This window comes from Coccomyxa subellipsoidea (assembly GCF_000258705.1).
Source record: "Coccomyxa subellipsoidea C-169, whole genome shotgun sequence".
Taxonomy (NCBI): domain Eukaryota; kingdom Viridiplantae; phylum Chlorophyta; class Trebouxiophyceae; family Coccomyxaceae; genus Coccomyxa; species Coccomyxa subellipsoidea.
In genome coordinates, this window is record NW_005178029.1 from 1,272,565 (window position 1) to 1,288,042 (window position 15,478).

Sequence of the window (15,478 nt, forward strand, 5' to 3'; positions counted from 1 at the left end):
TAGCATTGAATGGCGAGTACCAGCGCCGGTGTCAGCACAAGCTGTCCAGGAGCGCCGCGAGCTGCTGAGGTGAGGTGAGCGGCACTCGGGCCGCCTCCTCAGGTGTGTACTCCGACTCGAGCAGCGACGCGATCTGACCGTGCGCTTCGGCGATGTTGGACTTGATGGGCTTGAAGAGGATGGCGTGCGTGGCCGGGTTGTTCAGGTACAGCCGCATCTTGGCCACCACGGCCGGCAGCTCCTTCTGCAGCGCCTCGCGCACGCGCACCGCCATCTCCTCCAGTCGCTCCGGTGCAGCGAACGCCTGCACATGCATATTCTTGCTGGTCTCGAGACGCGCTCGTATCTTGAAGCCCCATATCTGGCGCCTCTCCCAAGCAACACCAGTACATGACCCTTAGATGCGTCCCATCTGTGAATGATTGTCATGCATGCACTGCCTCCTGAGCCAGCAGTTGCTGCCAAAAGTTAGGCATGCAGTTTGGGTTAGCATCCACGGACTTCAGAACAAGCATGCGCCCTATCCTGTGGCACTCCATCAATGCAGGGGCGCAACAGACAAGCCTGGCTGGGAGTATCTAGCGATCTTTAAGCGTTTCCAAGACATGGACTACAGTTTGGGGCGACATGCCTGTCTGACCTGCACCTTGGCAGATAATCACAGAGAGCAACTCCCACATGCATCTGCCCCTACCCCACACATATCAGAGATGTCACATATCTGTTCAAGGGTGATGCGGCGGCACCTGTTCGCGGAGGCGGCGGCCAGGGTTTAGGGAGGAGGCGACGCGCACGGCGGTGACCTTGGTGATGAAGCTCAGCATGGGCTCCACCGTCAGCTTGGTCACTGCCATGATGAACACCTCACACGTCGCCTTCAGCAGCTTCTCCAGCTCCTTCTTGCTGTCAATCTGCATCCACACACATCCGCTGCTTGCTAGATGCTTGACAACACCAACCCCGCTGGATAGATCCTTGGCCAGAGCTGTGGCGAGAGCTGTGGCGAGAGCTGTGCACATGCAGTCACCATGGGAGAGAGAATTCAAAGGTTCAGTGGCAGGATGTGGGCAGCGCACCAAATTCTCCATCAATCTGGGAGCTCCTCTGCTCATGAATTGCACCATTGCATTCTCGGATGACAGTGCGAAGAGAGATGCTTGCCCTGCATTAGGGCCCTCTGGCAGTCAGCTTTTAGATTCAATACGATTACTGCAGTCCACGGCAGACAGCAAGGTAACAGCACTCAGCATGAGAGTTGCAGACGGAAGAGAAAGCATGCCTGCAAGTATTCTCCTCAGGTGATCACGCATGTGGGTGAAGTCCAGATCCTTCTCTGTGACAGAGAAGTCCGCCTCAAAGGGAGCAATCTGCTCCCTGAGGATGAGCAGCTGCTTTATGAGGAAGAGCTGCCCATCCATGGAGGACGATCTGCGGCCCACAGCGCGAGCAGCCATCTGCAGCCACAGCCCCGCTGCTCAGTGATACATGTGAAAGTTTCACAGCCTTATTTACCAACAGCAGGTCTTTAGACTTGGGGTCACTAGCCGCATGACATTGAAGCTAAGGTTTCTCACCTGTACAGTCGCAGCGCATGATGACACAGCATCCTGCGCAAGGCCCGCAAAGACCTTGGCCTCCACACAGCGGTAGAGCTTGGAGAGGCAGAGCAGAGTCTGCTGCACCGGAGGGTACCAGGTCGTGTAGGCATTCAGGGAACTCTCCCGCTGCACCAACAACAATTGAAGATCAAATAACACTCCAATGCCATGCCATCTGTGCAAGCATGTTCTTGTGTATGCTGCAATCATCCAATGAAGTGGAAGGGGGGAGCTCACTGTGGAGTCCTGGGCGTGTGAGCCATTCCCATTGTCTGTCATGAGCGGCAGCTGCTCGGCATGGGAGTCTGGCACGGCCGCGTCCGGCTGCTCAGCCAAGCGCACCAGCTTGTTGGGGTAGTCCAGATCCTCCGCCTTTGGCTGGAAGCCTGTCACCTCCTCCTGCACCCCAAACACAGACACTCTCTCAGCAGTGGTATATAAGTGGAGCGCTGCCATACAAGCCTTCAGGATTTTTGCAACAAGAGGAGCAGAACTTGCCAAGTGGCTTCTGATGAATGTTTGTACAGCAAGCCATCTGGCAAACAGCAAGAAAGTCTGTCCATGAAAAAAAATGAGGCAAGGTGCTGGTGATAGAGTCTTGGAACGTGTCATGATAGCAGCAAGCATTGCAGCCAGTGTGCACAGTGGATAGACACCTTGATGAAGGCTTGTGCTCGGAAGGTGAGCCTCTCCTGGATGTCTGCCAGCGTGCGCAGCAGCACAGGCCTCAGCGGCGCCACTGCATCCCCTCTCCGCCCCAGCTGCTCCTCCAACACCTGCCAACAGGACACCACTTCTTGGTTCGTCTATGACTGCCGGCGCATGGCAAAACATGACATTGCGTCTTACTCTCAAAGCTGTTCCTGCAGAAAGAGATTGCTTCTGCAGACAGCTGCATGTGAAGCCACAAAGCCTGTCCTTTGGGACTTTGGCAGATCACCCAATCATGGGCATGGTGCTTAATATCTGCGTACCTGGCAGCTGGGGCCTCACTTACTCAACTTTCTACACAGTTGCCAAAAATGAGCCTGATAGAGCAAAGGACAGTCACCTCATGCTGGAGGATGTCGACGAGGCCGCAGAGCTCGTCCAGGCTCTGCAGCTGGATGAAGACGGGCCTAAGGGCGTCGTACAGGACGGTGCACAGGGGGTCCATCAGGGGCGCCAGCGCGCCGCTGTCGCTGTCAGACTCCGGGAAGAAGTGCTCAAACAGCTGGTGCTCCATCTGGCACACCTGCCATGCCAGGTACAGCAGCAGGTCAACTATTCTCTATCACCCCCAGGACTTGAAAAGTGAGGCTAAAAGATGCACGGCGCAACCAGCGCTCATGACTTCTTGGTGCTTCCCTGATAAACACCTCAGAATGGGCTCCAGCAATCCATGGACTCAAGCTACATCAGACTCCCTTGAGTCCGACAACATGTATTTGGCGGGCCTATTAAGGCAACATTCGGCGGGATGACATAGTGGATTGCACGTTCAGGCTCCCATCAGGCACGGTGAAAGTGCCATGGTGTGTCTCATGTCTAGAAGGAGCAGGAAGGCGCACCTGCATGAGGTAGGAGCAGCCGGAGCGCGTGAGGGAGGGCAGCGGTTCGCGCGCGTACTCGGCAATCCTGTCGGCGGTAATCTCGGCCACCAGGCCCAGGCGCACCTCGCAGTACACGCGCTGGCAGTCCGTCAGCAGCTGCGCATACTCCGGCCGCTTCGCGCGCGCCGCCACGCCCGCCAGCAACCCTGGGCATCAACACAATCTAGCTCGACTCCAATGCGCCTGACTTGTGCAATACCTCCTTCATCTGACTCTATGTACCCAGGCAGTGGACGAAGTGATGGAGGGGACAATCCACTCGCTGACTATCCACTTGGGACAATCTTGAATCCACTCTCGCGTCTGTTTTCAAATGTACTCCGCAAGTCTCAAGTGCCACATGAAAACTGACAGAAGACGCCATTGAGAGTGATTCCTGCAGGTGCAAGCAGGATTGAGTGGTCCAATTGGCCAGCTCACCTTTGAGGCCGGGCTCTGCGGCAGCGCGGAAGCGCACGTACAGGAGCGCTGTCTCGGCGCCCTCCGCCAGAGGCACTTTGGCGTTTCCCGACCCGCTCCGGACCAGGCCATTGGCCGCCGCGCCACTGCCGCCCTCTGGCTTGCGGCGCCCGCTGCTGGAAGCTTTCGCCTCTACAATTGCCGCCTGAACCTGTGCATCCCAAGGCCCACATGTGAAACTTGGCAATGCAGCATCAGCACAAGGCAAGCACAAGCACTGCTTGCAATGTCATTGAGCGATCTCATTGCATGCAGGAGGTGCATATGCAGGCTCAAGGCACAACACACCTGCTCTGATGCATGGCGCATGACCTGCTGGACCTTGGCTCGCACTGTGGCCAGCGCGCGCCCATGCAGCTGCCGGAACTTGCCGGCGTAGGCTGTCGAGTCTGCATACTGGGGGTTGGACGCCACATACCTGCGCACACAGGCACAGCTCTCACTCCAACACTGCAACTGACAAGTCTCTATGTCAGTGGCCATGCATCCCTGGTGTCCAACTTCCACCAGACACAGCAAACCCTTGGATCTCGTTGTGCTCCACGTGATGGGCTCCACACGCTCTCCTTCTTCAAGCTTGAGCAGCAATGTGCCTTTATAGCCTCAATTTTCTACATTGCACCTGCAGGCTTGCAGCGTGGCTCTGCAGGAATGACAATCCTAGAAATGGCCGACATGAATGGGTCAGTGCTGGTGTCGGTAGGGACTGTGGGACTTGCAGTTGCTGGTGGCACGACTCCCGCAGCAGGGAGCGTTGGTGGTGGGGGCACAGTGGGCAATTTGCATCAAGCATGTCAGGGGGCCAGGGGCGCACGTGATGCACTCGTCCAGGCGGTGGAGGATGGGCAGGAAGTGGTCCGAGTCGACAGCCATGACGCCGGAGTGGAATTGCGAGGCGATGCGCTCCAGCTCGTCAAAGTAGGCCAGCTTGGCGCGCAGGGCCTCGGCAAACTCGACCAGGCGCTCCTTCTCGTCCACCAGCCGCTCGCAGCTTTCGTGCAGCGCCCGCGTCTTGGCGCTCACGTTCCTGTGCTGTGTCTTGAGCGTGTCGAAGCCTTGCAGCGTGCTGTCCACCTGGCAGAGCCCCACGCACCCTCGTCAGGCGCTAGTGACAAGCAGAACGTCAGCTGTGGCCCTTTGTCACAGCGGTTGTTTGCACCCTATGTTTAATGTGTCCAGCAAATATGCGTTCGCCCCAGAAATTGAGTATATTGAAATGTCTTCCAACGAAATCTTGCTGCAGAACTGGAAGACTCAGCCAGGAGTTATCAGTGTCCAGTGTGGACATAAACATTGGAAGATAGTAGCAATGATAGTGGCAGTGCAGGTGTTCACAAGTATGAGGAGCACCTTTTCAAGAAGGTGATTGCAAGAGGTAAGGTGGCCTTTCAGCGCATCTGCATAATTCCGGTACTTCTGCTCTGTTTCCAGGGTTCGTGCTGCCTCCAGCTCTGTGTGCCACCGGTAGAACTGGCTGCTGTTCTGCAGCACGACCTCCTCCAGTGCTCCAACAGACACAGCATCCCCCCTGTCCTCTGATGCTGATGGCTCAGCTTTCCCAGGCGCTGCCTGCTCTGCTGATACCTGCAGTAATCATCAGGCGCTGTGGACACGGGCCCATGGACTGCCGTTGATTGCTGGAAGCCTTCAGAGCGATACCGGTGAGCTGATAGCATAAGAGCTGGCAAGAGATGGAGGAATGTGAGAAGCAGTTGGCTCGCACGTGTTCAGGGAGTGGTCGCTGCGAGCAGAGCGCGGCTATGGACTCAACAGCCCTCTCCTGTGCCTCACTCAGCAGGGTGCTATGCTCCCAGACGCTTGCCTGTCATAGATCAGGAGATTTAGCTATATCCTAACACCAACAAGGACCAATATGAATCTGAAGAATTGAAGAGACCAGCAAGGTAAAGGTTCACGTACCACATTGTAGCTTCTGGACGCAGTCCCACTGAGAGTGCTAGCAGCTGTTTTTACTTCACCGGCAGGTGGTACGCCATATTGAGGTGCTCGAGTAGTCATCGGAGTCTGATGCAGGCCTCTACATCACAGACTATCTGCCAGTTTCGAAAAGCGCAGAGAAAAGCAATTCACTTGTGAAACGTGCGGCAGTTTCAGATGTTTATTTTGTAGTCATTTTGGACGCTAAAACCCTGCACTTTCCAGCCCATCTCGTTTGATGGGCATTGCGAAGCCTTCCAGAAACACAACGCTAGAGCGTCTTCAATGCATACTGATTGGATTCAATGTTGAACGAATGAACGCATGCAAGAAACTGTTGGAGTTTTGGATCTATCGATCAGCATGGAGCTTGCGCGGTAAGGTGTCGGCAGGACACAATCTGCTGACTCACAGAAATGCATGCCGGGCAACATATTGAGATTCCTTCCTCGTCAAACGTGAAATTCAGAATATGAGTAATTTGTTGATGTGAGTCTTTGTTCCATTTTTTCGACGTGCTCATCTTCGTACACTGGGCCAATTTTGAGCAAAGCAGAGGGGATGAGACCTTTCCTAGCAAGAGCAGGGGCTAGGATACACCAATTTTTTGTTCTGCACAATTTTCTAGAAAGATAAAATTAACGGTTTCAGGTCGGAGTTCATGGCTCTGTGTGGGTGGAAGATGGTGCTCACAACTTGCAATGCGTAGCACACATCGACATGGATGACAAAGCTGTGCGCTCCGCCTATTCTGATGGTCGATAGATTTCCCAAATGTCCGTGCTATACGTACTTGCAGTCTCGACTATCCAATCCTGAGCACATTCCTGAGCACATTTCTGCTTTTTTTACTCTCTTGCCCTTCCTGGTGTCTCAGGAGCGAAGGCCCAGCGCCTTCAAGGCTCGCGCTGGAGGCATATTGGGCACCCGATCTGGGTCCATCTCAGCGGCACAAAAGGCTGCGGCCAATGTGGTGCGCCGCTCCACTGGAAGAGGTGTGGCGGAGTCTCCGCGCAGTGGCCTTGGCAGGACTGCCTTCCGAGGTGTGCCACTTCCACAGTGCAGTCTGTGCTCTGATACTTTTGATTCTCAATGATGCTTCTGATGTAAATGAAGTCTGATTATTGGTTATGACTGTGCGCATACACAGGGAGGACCGTAGGTGGACGCGCCAGGGGCACAGGGTCGGCACCTGCCAGTGGCTTCCCAGTGGGGCAGTCAGAGCAGGCTGACGGTTACATCAGCTCAAGGAGGCGGCCAGGCAGAAGAAGCAGCTGGTGGGCTCTTTGCAGCAGCTCAGGCCGGGTCTCCAGGCGAGATTGGCGGCTCGGCGCGCGGTTTGCCGAGGCTCAGGCTTCCAGGGACGTCAGCCGCGGGTAGGGCAAGACCAGTCGCGCGTGGCAGCCCCCTGTTCAACATCAGGGGCCACCTGGGTGTCGGCGGTGCAGAGGCCAGGCGGTCACCCAGGAGGCTGCAGCGGGAGGAGGCTGAAGATGGCCAGCTTGCAGATGAAGAGGTGCACTCCAATTTTGCGTTGTCTGTCAGAAATCTCCTTGTTACTGCCCAAGTTGGCTCAATCCGATTTCATCGATCAATCCCTTTTCGTGGGCGCTCACATATTCCTCATCAAGTTGAGAGGCAAGCAAGACTTGTGATTTGCAACATCCTCTGCGTGAGATTCCAGGAGGTCAACCAATCTCTGTTGATGATGTAAGTTGGTGGATTTCATGTCCCAAAACTCGTGTGCAGGGTGTCCAGCCGAGGCCATTCTCACGGCCGCAGAGTGCGACCAGGATCCATGTTCCCAGCAGCATCGTGGCAGCACCTGAAGCGCTGGCCGATGCAGCAGAGGAGGAAAAAGAGATGACTCCGGCCCAGATCGAGGCAGAGAGGCAGGCAGCTCTCCAGAGTATGCCGACCTTCCATGGGAGCGGCAGCAGAGGAACCCCTGCAGAGCCAGCTGCCACTCCATCTACTTCATTTCCCTTTGGCCGGCAGCCTGCACAGAAAGATAGCCCCTTTGGCGGCGCCGGCGCATCAGCCAGCCCCCAAGTGGCGGCAGGCTCACAGGGGCCGTCTACTCCCAGCACGGCGTGGCCTTCCACAGCCATGAGCTCGGCAGCAGCCCAGCAGAACGCGCGGCCAGACAGTGCCAAGGCGCCTGGCCGCGCATCAACCATTTTCGGGCGCTTGGGAGCCGCCTCTGCCCCATCGGCCAGCACTCAGGCTGCTCAAGTGAGATCCTGCCCTCAAACCCATCCCTCATGGCATCAGCCGCAGTGCTTCTCAACATCTCAAAATATTTGGCGGGCATCTCTGATGGTGCACAAAAAACAGGCATGCCTAGTGTGATGAGGTCCATGGGTGCGTCGTGGTCAGGTACCAGAGTCGGCGAGCACAAAGGCGGCAGTGGACGCGTCGGCCAAGCAGCGGCGGTCACAGAGGTTTGGGGCCAGCCTGCAGGACATCCAGGTGCCAGGGGGACTCGGCTCCAGCCAGGGTGCCGCGTTTGGTGCGCATGCTTTCGCCCCCTCCAGAGAGCCGTCGCCAATAGGGCGGGCCAGCCCAGAGCCCATGGGAGACGATGCAGACGCTGGCCCTGGCATAATGGATGATGACGGTGCGCTCTACACTCATCACCACTTGTACCTGTATGTTCATTGGCTTGGGTGGGAGCTATTGTCAACGGCAACGATTATATGGGCCACTTGATATGGTCCACCGCAATAGGGTCAAGGAAACCGCTGTGCCATGCAGGGGGGGGCATCCAGCAGGGCACCATACAAGGCACCTGCACTGACATGTGCCCGGCGTCGGAGATCGAGCGGCGCATGCGGATCGAAGACATCTCCTCGTTCGAGCGGATGGTGCCGACCCGCGCCGAGACCACCACGGAGCTGGCCGTCAAGAAATTCGCCCGTAATGTGCGTCACACCTCCCTTACAATAACAAGTTTGTGCGCAAATACACCACTCGCCAGGGGCACGCCAGCAAACTTGAACCCATGCTCATTGTGAACACTGACAGCAAGGGGTCATTTGTAGATCTTCTGGGGTGTGCAAATGCACTTGCACCTCTCTGATGGGCACAGTGCAGTTCCATAAGAGCTTTGGGAGGTTCTAGAGATGGGTCGGAGACAGTCTCGCCTGAGGGTGGAGGTGACTGTACTTGCAGATAGAGCAGAGACCGGAGAACTTCCGAACGATGGAAGCGCTGCAGCGGACGATGGCGCACCTACGTGCGATCATGGACCGGCAGGACTCGCGTCTGGTCGAGATCCACAAGTTTTTGTGGGACCGCTTCAGGGGCGTCCGCCAGGACCTCTTCGTCCAGGGCTTCGAGGTGCTTTATTCCCCCCCATGCAGTGATGACAATCACCCACTTCCTCATGTCTGCACAACAGCACCTCTCAACAGCTGACGCATTCAAGACCAAGGCATGCACTCTCAATGGTGTTCAGCTCTGTATGACAGTGCCCATGCTTGGAAGGAGTGCAGCACCAGGTTGTGAGAGGGGGTGCTATGCAGGGGCCGGACGCAATTAAGATGTATGAGGAGCACATCCGGTTCATGATCCTGGCGGAGCACGAGCTGTGCGAGGAGACCACGGCCGCCGCAGACCAGGAAGCCTTCAACAGCCACCTCAACCTGGAGCAGATCAACAAGGTGCCTACAAGACTGACACTTCACACTTCAATGCCTGCTGGCGTTCTTGACCATATCTGACTGTCCTTCTTGCAAGCATTGTCTCTGCTGACGATTTTCAAAGCTCCTCAACTTGCCTTGTGTCCGCAGGCATTGATATCGCTCAATTCGATGTACGATAAGCAGCGCGCAAAGGGGACGCCCATGGCGACAGAGGTGGAGTTCCGGGCATACCATCTGCTCACGCTCATCGGCACCCACGGCCGCTATGGCTATAATTCTTCAGAGTACCAGAATGCCCTCTCGGTAGTCTTCCTGCCTCACCCTGATTGTCTCGCAACCTCCAAAGCGTTCCCTTTCCGCACGTTGCCTGCATGTGCAGCACTGCTGATGCTAAAGGCCCCTTTCTCATGCATGTTCAACCCGACACACAATTGGAGCAAGCCAATGGCATGTGAGGATTTGCAGCGCCTGTAATGGATTTTTTGCCTGTGGCCTCCTGTCTTGCCCCTCATCATGTCCACTGCACGATCCAAGCAACTTCTTGTCATGTCAGGCGTGGCAGGCTGTGCGGCAGGAGCTGTGTGAGCGTGATGCTCATGGATTCCTATCCCCTGCAGCTTCTCGGGAATCTGATGGAAACGTCATTGAATGGACTGTCATCCCAGGCATCATAGGCTGATGGTTCAGTTGTGTGTGGCAGGACCTGTGCCCGGAGGTGCTGCTGCACGGGGAGGTGCAGCGGGTGCTGGCCATGCAGCGCGCTCTGGACAGCGGCGCATGGGTCGCCTTCTTCCGCCTGGCCACGCACGCCCCCTACCTGCAGGGCTGCCTCGCCCACATGTACTTCCGCGGCGTCCGCGCCAAAGCGCTGACAGTTCTCGCCTCCACAGGTGCCGCCCCCTTTCTGCCGTTGCTCCCGCACGCAGCTAGAGCCAGAGCGGTGTAAGAGCTGCTGTGCTTGCTATGTTGCTCAATATCACGTCCTGCTTAGTTTCTTCCTCATTGTGTGCGGGGTCGTCTACATATAAAGACCCTCAGCGTACTTGCCTCCACAGGTGCAGGCCCCTTTCTTTCACTGGCGACCTGGCACAGCCAAGCTAGAATCTGTTGTTTGGTGCAGGGTCTGGTCCGGCCAGCAGGGGCCTGGAGTACTCCCTAGGAAAGCTGAAGAACAGCGTCCACCTCAACTCCCTGAAAGATGCTGCTGAGCTGTGCGAAGCCGCCGGGCTGGAGGTCACTGCCAATGGTGACAACACACCTGTTGCCATCCTCCCCAGGGCACGTTCCCAACCTATTGCATGCTGTGCTTCTGCCCTGCTCAGCCTGGTTGCCTTTCACGTACTGCCGTCAACAGCCAGTACAGGTCTCAGCTGCTCGTGGCATGCATGCTAGGAGCGCGCCTTGCAAGAGTATCCGCTTTTGTTTGCTCCTGGGAATCAATCAGCTATGTGTGGCCATCACAAGATCTGCCTGGACCATGCAGGGCTTCAAGGCAAACTCCGACAACGTGCCCCGGCGGCGCTCGCACGCCATCAGCGCCAAGGCGCAGCCGCTGCGGAGCCAGGTCGCGCAGAGCATCGTGCCCGACCCCCGAGCCGCGGCACAGGCGCAGGCGCTCGCCCAAGAGCAGATGGAACGCCTGCTCGCTAGGCGCACACAGCAGGTGCGCAGAAATCTTTCCATGTACTCGGAAAGTAAGTAAGCATCATGGAAAGCCGTGAGTGGTGAGCATACTGGGCCGTGAGCTCACACTAGCTCTCGGCCTGGTGTGAACCTTAACTTGACTCTGCAGTCCTGCTTGAGTTCCATCTACTCAACGTCATTGGTGTCTGTTGCTGTGCGTAATGTCCGAGTGTCTGTTGCTGTGCGCAGCTGAAGAGAGTGTTTGTGGGTGTGGCGCCAGGAGGCAGAGGCTGCAGAGCGGCAGCAGGCGCAGCAGCAGGCGATGGAGGCTGCACGGCAGCAGGCCGCTGCAAGGGCGGCTCAGGAGCAGGCCGCCAGGGAGGCAGCACAGCGCGACAGAGAAGCCCAGCAGGTGATTTTCTTGCGGGAGGAGTGCACATTTTCCTGTACTTGATGTCAGCTGCTTTATCATGGATTTTTTGATGGCCAGTATAGGCCACATGCTCTGACCCTGCACTTCATATCTGCCGCGCACCCTGCAATCATGGTCATGATTTGGCGACAAATTTCAGTGCTGGTTGCCAACGTGTGCCACATGCCTTGATGCTGGACTCCACCCATGCCGTGCACTGTGCAGCAATGGTCACAGGGTGCCGCCAAATGTGATTGCTGGTTGCAAAATGTGTGCCACATGCCCAGATGCATATGTACAACTACCCTGTAAAGGCGGTCATGAGGCGCTGATATGTTTGGTGGCTGCAGGCCGCTGCAGAGAGGCAGGCGGAGTTGGTGCGCCAGCAGCAAGCGGCTGCCGAAGCGGACCGGCTGCAGCGTCAGCGGGACCGCGCTGCGGCCGAGGCTGAGCGGCTTGCGAAAGAGCGGCAGCGCTTGCTCGAACAGCTGCGCCAGGCCGAGGAGCGCGCGCAAGCAGCCGCTGCCGAGGCCCGACGCAGGTCTTGTCATCTTCTTTTCCTACAAGCGAATACATGAGGCATGTTCAGTATGATGTCATGCTACACTTATGCTCTTGTGCCTCTTGTTCGCGGGCTAATTCATGCAGGATATTGTGCTTTCGTGTTGCAAGAGCACAACAGAAGTTTTGCTGGATGCTGGGGGTGTACAGGGAAGAGGCCAGGTGGCAGGCTGAGTTGGAGGCCAGGCGAGCAGAGCAGGAGAGGCAGCGGCGCGAGCGTTTGGAGCTCGAGCGGCTAGAGTTGGAACGCCGTCGCCGCCAGGTACTGCTCCAGCTGTGACTTGCATTTTCCTGGCATGTTGACATCCCCACAAGCGCAGCGTCTACCGTACTGTTATTGTATGTAGTTTCCGGTTGAAGCACGTTGATGTAGATTTGTTTCATGTGTTCATTAGTAAGACAAACAAATGAAAAAAAGCTGCGTCAACCTGCTTAAACCGGGGTGTTTGCCCATTAGCAACATCATCAGGCGCACATCCTATGCATGATCGAACTGCCCATCTCAGTATAACAGGAAGGTAAGGGCTGATGAGGGGAGCTCGGCTGCAGGAGGAGGGGCTGAGGGCGGTGGCGGCCAAGCGGCTGTGGCGGCTGGTGCGGCAGGCGGCGCGGCTGTGGGCGGCCGCGGTGCAGCGCGCCAGAGATGCCCGCGCGGCAGAGGAGCGCCTGCTCAACGCCCTCAAGCGCGTCAACGTCGGCATGCATGCCCGGCCTGTTGGGCCCTTCAGGAGCCCCTCTGCTGCACCTCTGCCAGAGGTACCTGCTGCCTCCCTCCCTCTTTTGCCTTGTGCCTGTCTCCCTTAGCAGGAGGTTTGTGTTGCCACTCGATCTACTCTTTCAAGTCGTACCCTCCTTATTGCACAGTGTGACTAACTTGGCAAGATGCATTTACTTCGATGACCATCACAGCAGCACAAGCTTGGATGCAACGGGGCATTTAGCAGCTGCACAATGCGTGCCACCAGATTGTATTGTAAATATATTCTTACTCATCCCATGGTTTCTCGGCTGGCCAGGTGGCGGGCAGCAGGGTAGCGCAGTGCAGCACGACAGAGAGGGCGGCAGCCATGCGCGAGCTGCTAGTCCCTCTGGACCCGTCGCGGCTGCTCGGGCCGGCGCTGGCCGCGCGCAACCCGGCAGCCGCCGTCCTCTTCTGGAAGCTGGTGCTGCTGCAGGGCCTTGCCGGCGCACTGGACTCCTCCCAGGAATGGCTGTGGTCCAAGCTGTCGCTGAACAGGTGACGCTTGTTGTGCAATTATTAGTCACCGACCAAAGTGCTGTCATCCTTGAAAACTGATGCTACCACAGATGCAATTTATGGGTTCATTTCTCCTGCCTGAAAGTGAACCTATCTCAAGTTTGCTTTGAAGTTGCTCACCTTGAACACAACCGCCGCAGAAGCTTGCGCCGTGGCATTGAGTCACCTGAGTCACTTGTGTTCTTGGGTCTGCTAGGGACTTGAAGGACACTGGAGCCCAGAGCATGCCATGCACCGCTCTGAGCAGCCTGCGAGAGGCGCTTCCTTCTGGAGGCGACCGGGTCCTGCACACTTGCGTGTGTGATGCCAGCGCAGCAGTGGGCAGCACAGCTGGAGAACAGCAACATCTGACTGCTGCCACTTCCGGCGTGGCAGCCATCCTGCTGCACATCACAGAGGGGGATGATCCCAAGTCTGCGCATCAGAGGCTGCATGCTGTGCTGGACTCCCTAGGAACCGGCGTGCAGGTACGACACCCTTCAACCTGGTAGTAATCATTCTCCCATACCTTCTTCTAGTCACATCGCTCGAGTGTTACATCCCTAGCAACTAGTGCTCACAAGAAGATGTGCTCCACTCCTCAGGTACCTCTGCTGCTGGCATCCTCCAGCACGTCCTTGACCGAGTCAGACCTGGAGCATTGGTTAGACGGCGTCCTGGCCAGCGATACCCAACTGTCGCAGCATATTGCCGAGCGGCAGGTCATCAGCGTCGCAGCGCCTCCCTCAACCGACGCCAACCGAAGCCTCGAGCAGGGCCTCCTGTGGCTGGCCGCGCGCGCCCCAAACCAGCTCCGCCTCAAGGTGGGCATTGTTGCTCGATCGCAGTCTGGCGCATTCCCTGCATTGCTGGGTCATCTTTGGAAGCTGCTGAAGTGAATACGCATCTGTTGGCTATGTGATGACAACGCTGCAGCATCCCTTTGTGTTGGATTGCATGCAGCGCTTCTGAACCTCCTCTAAAGTGAGAAAGCGCTTTGCTGCACATGTCAGGTGGTGGACTTGCGAGAAGCAGCGCGGCAGGAGCTGAGGGCCCGGACGGGCGCGCTCAGTGGCGACTCCACACCCGCGGTTTGGGTGGCGGCCTTCAACGAGTCCCTGGCGGCAACCGAGCGGCGCGCGACTGCCGCGGCCGCATCGCGCGCAGCCGCCTGGCGCTGGCCGCCGCTGGAATGCGCCGGCATGGAGGGAACGCTGCCTGCAGACTGGCACAACCCTGCTGTGCAGGCCAGCATCTGCCAGGCCCTGCGCAACCTGCGCCTGCCAGTCTATCCCCGTCTGGGCGCCCATGAAGGTGTACACTCTTCTGTGGGTGCTCCTGTGAATGTTGCTTTGATTGCTCCTCTCAAGGCTCCCTAACAGAGGACAGAGCCTTTGTGCAGGCATCTGTCTCTTGTTTGAAGGAATAGAGGCTGGGAGTTGACTACTCTGGGTCACATGTGGCATTTGACATCTGAAGAAAGCAATATCTGAGATATGAGCTGAGATAGATTTTGCTTGCCTGCAGATGTTGCGCGGAAGGTGGCGGAGTACGTGCAGGATGCACTGGGAAGCGCGCCCGCAGGCGGCGACTGGAGACACGTCCTGTCGGAGGCCTTTGTGCGGCGTCTGTTTGCCCTGGAGGCGGCCAACCTGCAACCAGCAGTCATGGTGGACGAGCCGGAGCAGCACTCACTGCCTGCGCCTTCCAATCTCCAGCTTCCCACCATGGCTCTAACCGGCGCTCTGTCAGAGCCGGACAGCCCGCCCCGCAAACGCAAATGGAACGGTGCGCCACTAGGCTCCGTTAAATTTCTTGACCAAAGGAGCGCAGGTGAAACTTAAGTACCATCTGCAGCCTGGATGATTGTCAATGGGCTGGTGGTCTCAATTGTGTGGTTGATCACAGGGGGTCTGGGAGGGATTCTGGCTGTGAAGGCAGCAGCGCATGGCATTCAGGCGCCCAGGTTCAGCCCGGGCGTCACAGCTCGAGTGCAGCTGCCGAGCAGCTCTGCCGCAGCTGCGTCCCCGAGCAGCGGCGCCGGCATGGCCGACGTGTTCGCAGGCGTGCCCTCCAGCGCCGATGAGTCAGCGCGATGTGAGCGCGCCGGTGCTGCGCGCAGACTGGCGCTGCTGCAGCAGGACATTGAAGCAAGGCTGCAGAGTAATGAGCGCCTGGCTCAGGGACTCGACAATGTCTCAGTTAGCCCGGGTGCCCACGTAAGTGGTGAGCAGCAGACGCCTGAGCGGCAGCCGCAGAGTGAGATAGACAAGGAGCGCGCACTGACGGCCTTCCTGGAGCGAGCAGTGATGACTTGCTAGAGGTAGCCAGCAGTTTCTCGCCAGCAATGCATCATGATCATTGATCATTGAACCAAGAGTGTACTGAAGGCGACCAGTGACTGGTTACCA

General features: G+C 57.3%; 2 protein-coding genes across 2 annotated transcripts; one reads left to right on the plus strand and one right to left on the minus strand.

Moving 5' to 3' along the window:
• Nucleotides 1-31: 31 nt before the first annotated feature.
• Nucleotides 32-7,767, minus strand: COCSUDRAFT_37672 (Sec34-domain-containing protein; the record flags this gene model as incomplete). Its single annotated transcript, XM_005645369.1, has 14 exons — nt 32-304; nt 747-911; nt 1,077-1,104; nt 1,264-1,454; nt 1,575-1,716; nt 1,891-1,997; nt 2,255-2,374; nt 2,650-2,832; nt 3,149-3,336; nt 3,611-3,800; nt 3,938-4,067; nt 4,464-4,723; nt 5,000-5,154; nt 7,656-7,767. The coding sequence occupies 14 exons, from the start codon at nt 7,765-7,767 to the stop codon at nt 32-34; spliced, it is 2,244 nt and encodes a 747-aa protein (XP_005645426.1).
• Nucleotides 7,697-15,388, plus strand: COCSUDRAFT_43765 (hypothetical protein; the record flags this gene model as incomplete). The annotated part of the gene is made up of 19 exons (XM_005645370.1): nt 7,697-7,822; nt 7,967-8,207; nt 8,345-8,511; nt 8,762-8,929; nt 9,115-9,252; nt 9,382-9,537; nt 9,935-10,124; nt 10,355-10,467; nt 10,718-10,897; nt 11,138-11,269; nt 11,620-11,810; nt 11,981-12,092; nt 12,380-12,586; nt 12,847-13,067; nt 13,285-13,555; nt 13,673-13,891; nt 14,081-14,381; nt 14,595-14,855; nt 14,976-15,388. The coding sequence occupies 19 exons, from the start codon at nt 7,697-7,699 to the stop codon at nt 15,386-15,388; spliced, it is 3,807 nt and encodes a 1,268-aa protein (XP_005645427.1).
• Between the last annotated feature and the right edge of the window lie 90 nt (nt 15,389-15,478).